This window comes from Atta colombica, unplaced genomic scaffold (genome assembly GCF_001594045.1).
Source record: "Atta colombica isolate Treedump-2 unplaced genomic scaffold, Acol1.0 scaffold225, whole genome shotgun sequence".
Lineage (NCBI taxonomy): Eukaryota > Metazoa > Arthropoda > Insecta > Hymenoptera > Formicidae > Atta > Atta colombica.
Window position 1 is genome coordinate 1,339,013 of NW_017259322.1, and position 4,621 is coordinate 1,343,633.

At 27.7% G+C, this 4,621-nt stretch overlaps 1 protein-coding gene across 1 annotated transcript; it reads right to left on the reverse strand.

Annotated features, from left to right (window-relative positions):
• Positions 1 to 1,484: 1,484 nt before the first annotated feature.
• On the reverse strand, positions 1,485 to 3,079 carry LOC108688069 (dynein regulatory complex subunit 7-like). Its single transcript, XM_018194162.1, is given in 3 exon segments — positions 1,485 to 1,644; positions 2,736 to 2,923; positions 2,926 to 3,079. Coding segments are annotated over 3 exon segments (501 nt in total). The 3' UTR covers position 1,485.
• Between the last annotated feature and the right edge of the window lie 1,542 nt (positions 3,080 to 4,621).

The following is a 4,621-nucleotide window of genomic DNA, read 5'->3' on the forward strand; positions in this document are numbered from 1 at the left end:
CTGTAACAATCATACTTCTAATGTATATTTGTAAATATATAATTGTAAATATATATATATATATATAATGTAAATAATGTATATGTCTATTATGCGTTAGATACATTGAGACAAAAGTCTGGTAATAGTTAGTAAGTTTTGTTGATTGGCGCAATATTTAGTATCATCAAACATAATAATAATAATTAACTGATTGATAATAATAATTACTATGTATTTAGAAAAATAAAATTATCGTTTAGTTGCTCCAATTTGATACTTAAAACCAAATTATTCATTAATATTAATGAATATTTAATTATCTGTAATTATTTGTAAATATGTAATTATTGTCAAAATGAAAAAAGATTTACTGATTAATTTTATAATAGTTGTTAGATTATTTGGTGCAACTAAGAGTCTAAAAATAGTCAGGACTGCCGGTCGTTTCTAGCATATAAAATTTAGTCGAGCTTTCTGTATAATCAAGTCTATATGACCGAAGCTCAGATATAATTATATAGAAGACAAATGAGATAAATATCATCTATATAATTGCCAATAGTCTTTTTCTGAGTGTAGTTACCAAATTGTTAATAATAACTTTAATAGTAGTTGTTAAATCGTACAGTAATTATAACCAAATGACTTGATAATATTCATTAAATCAAATAAAAATTTTAATTTTTTATGATATGAGGTTAATTTAATAATATTTGCTATATTATTCAGTATGTATTTATAAATTACTATGTAATTTAACTTTATCAATTCGTTTGGTTATATTTATTCGTACGATTTAGTAATAATCAACTAGCTTTGATCAATTTCCAAATTTTGGTTAAACTATTTAATTAATAGTTCACAAATTTTTTGATTTTATATGTGTATATATATGTATATTACTTGAACATATAAGTGAAACTGTTTCACCAAAGTGTTTAGTAATTATCATCTAGGTTAGATTATATTGTAATTATTTTTAAATTTTTCAGTATTGCATTGTCTACAATCTTGCTTTAAAAGGTCATAAGCTGTAAGTAACAATATACAAAACTTATGCTTTTAGAGCGTAAGAATTGAGTTTTGCTTAATTCGCTTAAGTCTAACGGTTAAAGTCTATAAAGACTGGGCAAAAATAGTTTAAAAACAGAAATTGTCACTTAATCTCTTTCGACTTATGACTTAAGATCTCTTAAAGCAAGGTGGACCGAGACTATGTTTAAATGCGTTATGCGTTATTATATTTAATACTTTCATTTTTTTTTTTAAATATGTATGACAAATCGCATAGCGATGCTTATGAAAGTCTTTTTTTCCTATTTTTTTCTACCTCTCTTAAGATAGTGTTACATTTAGGTTACGTTTAGGAATTTATTTTTTTTTTTTAATAACAATTATTAAATATTTCAAATATTTCAAATTAATATCATCATTTATTACTTGTTTATTTAAAAAATTATTTGGATTACGCGCGACGACGTCAAATATACGAAAAAGAAAATCTCAAATTATTCCTTTCCAGATTTTTTTACTTACCATAATGAAAGCTTCGGCTAGTGGCTGATACTCGATGTTATCACTGATGAATTGTATACATCCACGCCATGTATATAATTCCGGATACGGCAACGTACTTCGTCTGATACTTGTAGATACAAATTTCTACGGAAAGCAGAAAAAGCGTTTATTCTAATAGCGTTTCTCGTCGCGGCGTATATTTTTGCAGTCCTCTTTTATATTATTAAGTATTCTTATCATGTTAATGATTTAAATTACGACAAAACAACAAAAAATTTTCTTGTATTTTAATGATAATTGATTACGATTAGTGTACATATTTTATTTCTGATCTTTTAATTTTTGTAAAAATTAGTTTTATCTTTGTATAAAATCCAACTGTAAAAAAAGTAAAAAAAATAGAAATAAATATAAAAATCCATAAAGTTTGTCTATATTTTTTAATCCTCAGAATAATAATCCTTATTATATTTTTAAGAATATTTTAAATCAAATTGTCGTGCGAAATCTTGAATTAAATATTATCAAGATAAAAAATTCCATTGCTCTCAATTTCTATATCGTCTGTAATAATTTATATATATATATATATCCTAATCCTTAATGTATATTATGTATTTGATACAATATATATACAAATATATATACAAATTTCTTAATCACTACTTCTTGTTCTCACAGATTTCAAGAATTATATTATACATTAAATTTTACTATAAATGTCGATACGAATTATTAATCTAAAGAAGCCTTAATGACATTTTGAACAATTTTTTTTTAATGTTATATGATTTCATATTTTAACTATGCAATAGCCTAATCAGCTGATCTTGTGATCAGCTGATATTACAAACAGCTGACTTTGCAATCAGCTGATTTTACGTTTCACTACGCATATTTGTAATAATCTACATTCGTAAATTGCAAATATAAAACGTAAAAATTCTATTACAAAATTTTATGAATATAAATATAAAATACGCTACTTTTATAAGATAAGTCTTTGATGAATATATCTTTTTTCTTTAACCGATTTATTAGACTTCCATAATGATTTGAAAAAAGAAGACAAAATAATTTTGTTGAAATGTAAGATTTTCGTGTAGTACTTAATTAGGACAAAAAACAAGGGATTCTTTCTTTTTCTTTATACTGATATTTATTATACTAATTTACAGCAAGAATGCGTGATTATCAATCAAGGATCTTTTTCGAAATCGAAAGATTTTACCCACTTGTACACGACATTCATTTTCGCAGGCTAACAACAACGGTCGGCGATTCACATACTTCGCATAGAACTGCCGTCGAAAATTTTCCGCGTACCACAGTAGTAGTCGCTCCTTGTCACTGACACAACGATAGGTATTCGGAAGTGATCGTACGTAGAGGTTTTCCGTCATTATGGAGACATCCGGCCAAACAACTTGATCAGGCACAATTCGCGTTGCACTTGCTGCAGGATCTCTTCGACAGTACTAGTGGATTTTTCTATGTCGTGCTCGTTCTCTGGACGTTTATCCGGCGACGGATGTAGATCGTCGAAATCGAATTGCTTCTCAGTCGCGAGATTTGTCATGATGTCATTCATTGCCACGGCAATTTAATTATCCGATGTGAACCGTAAAAACATGCGTTTAAGCCGATTGACCGCGAATGTTTATTAGCGTAATTATGAAATCGCGATTTAAATTCACATCGACATGCAAACAAGCCGTGGTCACTATGACAACGTGGTATGGCAAATGTACTTCGATTAAAGAACCGTATGTAAATGGCAGCATCAAGTGGAATATAGGTAATAAAATTATTTAATATTAGGAATTGAAAACTTACAAAATATATACTTATTTACTAGTAATTATATTCGTATTTATTAGCGAAGATATTTACGAAGAAAGTTGATCTTTATTTTTTAAGGATACTTAGGTATTTTGAAAACAATAAAAGAAAAATAAAATTTTGTAATTAAAAATCTTGTCATGAGAAAAGAGAAAAAAGTCTTACTTCAATAATTATCTTACAATGAAAAGCCTCGGTATTATACTTGCCGTCAATAAGAAATGTGTACCTTACCTTAAAGGGATCCTAAAGCAAAGCTCAAACTCCGACGGAATCATTAGATGTCGCGCCGCGCGCCACATCGCATGTCTTTTTATATTACCACAGCAATATTTCATACTGTGATACACACAGTCATATGTGCGTGTCAATTTACATATAAGCACCGACGAGATACTATTAAAGACCGACATTCTTGCGGGAGTTCGCGTCCTTGTAAATATTAAGAGTTAAAAAACTGCTAATATTGTACTATGCTTAAACTAATTTTATGATTTATTAATTTAGTAAACGTAATTATTCATGACTTAATTAATTGATTTTTCTTTAAAATTGTGATTTTAGTATTATCGTCAAAGTTTGATTATCAACAGAGATGATAATCGCAGAGAAAAAATTATAATTTTTCTGTGATATATAGAATATTACAGCTTTACAAATTTGTATATTTATTTACGGAACAGTTATGTAATAAAAAATCATGAATTTATAAGCCAAATATTTATGTTAATAATAAATTTGTATCGATTATCAATAATGTCAGCGTTCTTCTATTACTTCTGGATCCTAGAAGCCCTTTTTATATCGCTGAAAATTTGTTCAGGATTGATGATTTTTAATAGTATCTCGTCGGTGATAAGAAATTCGTTGCGATAAAGCATCTAAATCTAATTTTAAGAACGCGACGTTGTTTGTTCGTGTAAACTACGGATATCACTATTTCATACGTACAGCAGATTGCAAAGTTTCATATCAAGTAAATGTTGTCACAACTTGACAGCTAAGATGCCATGTTACACTAAGAAATGATAAAAAATGTATCAATTTCGAAAGTTTTCGACACAGATTTCAATATCCAGACACGTATTAATGCGTATATTTTAATCGTGGAAAAGGAGAAATTTTAAATCAGTGAAAGAGAAGAAAAAAGTATTTCTTAAAATTATATATGCTTACATGGTTAAACAGGAATCCTTAAGATCCTTAAGTTACTGAGCATATAGCAAAATCGAAGATGTCATTATTGAATAGGGACAGACAAAAAAATTGCATGCATTTT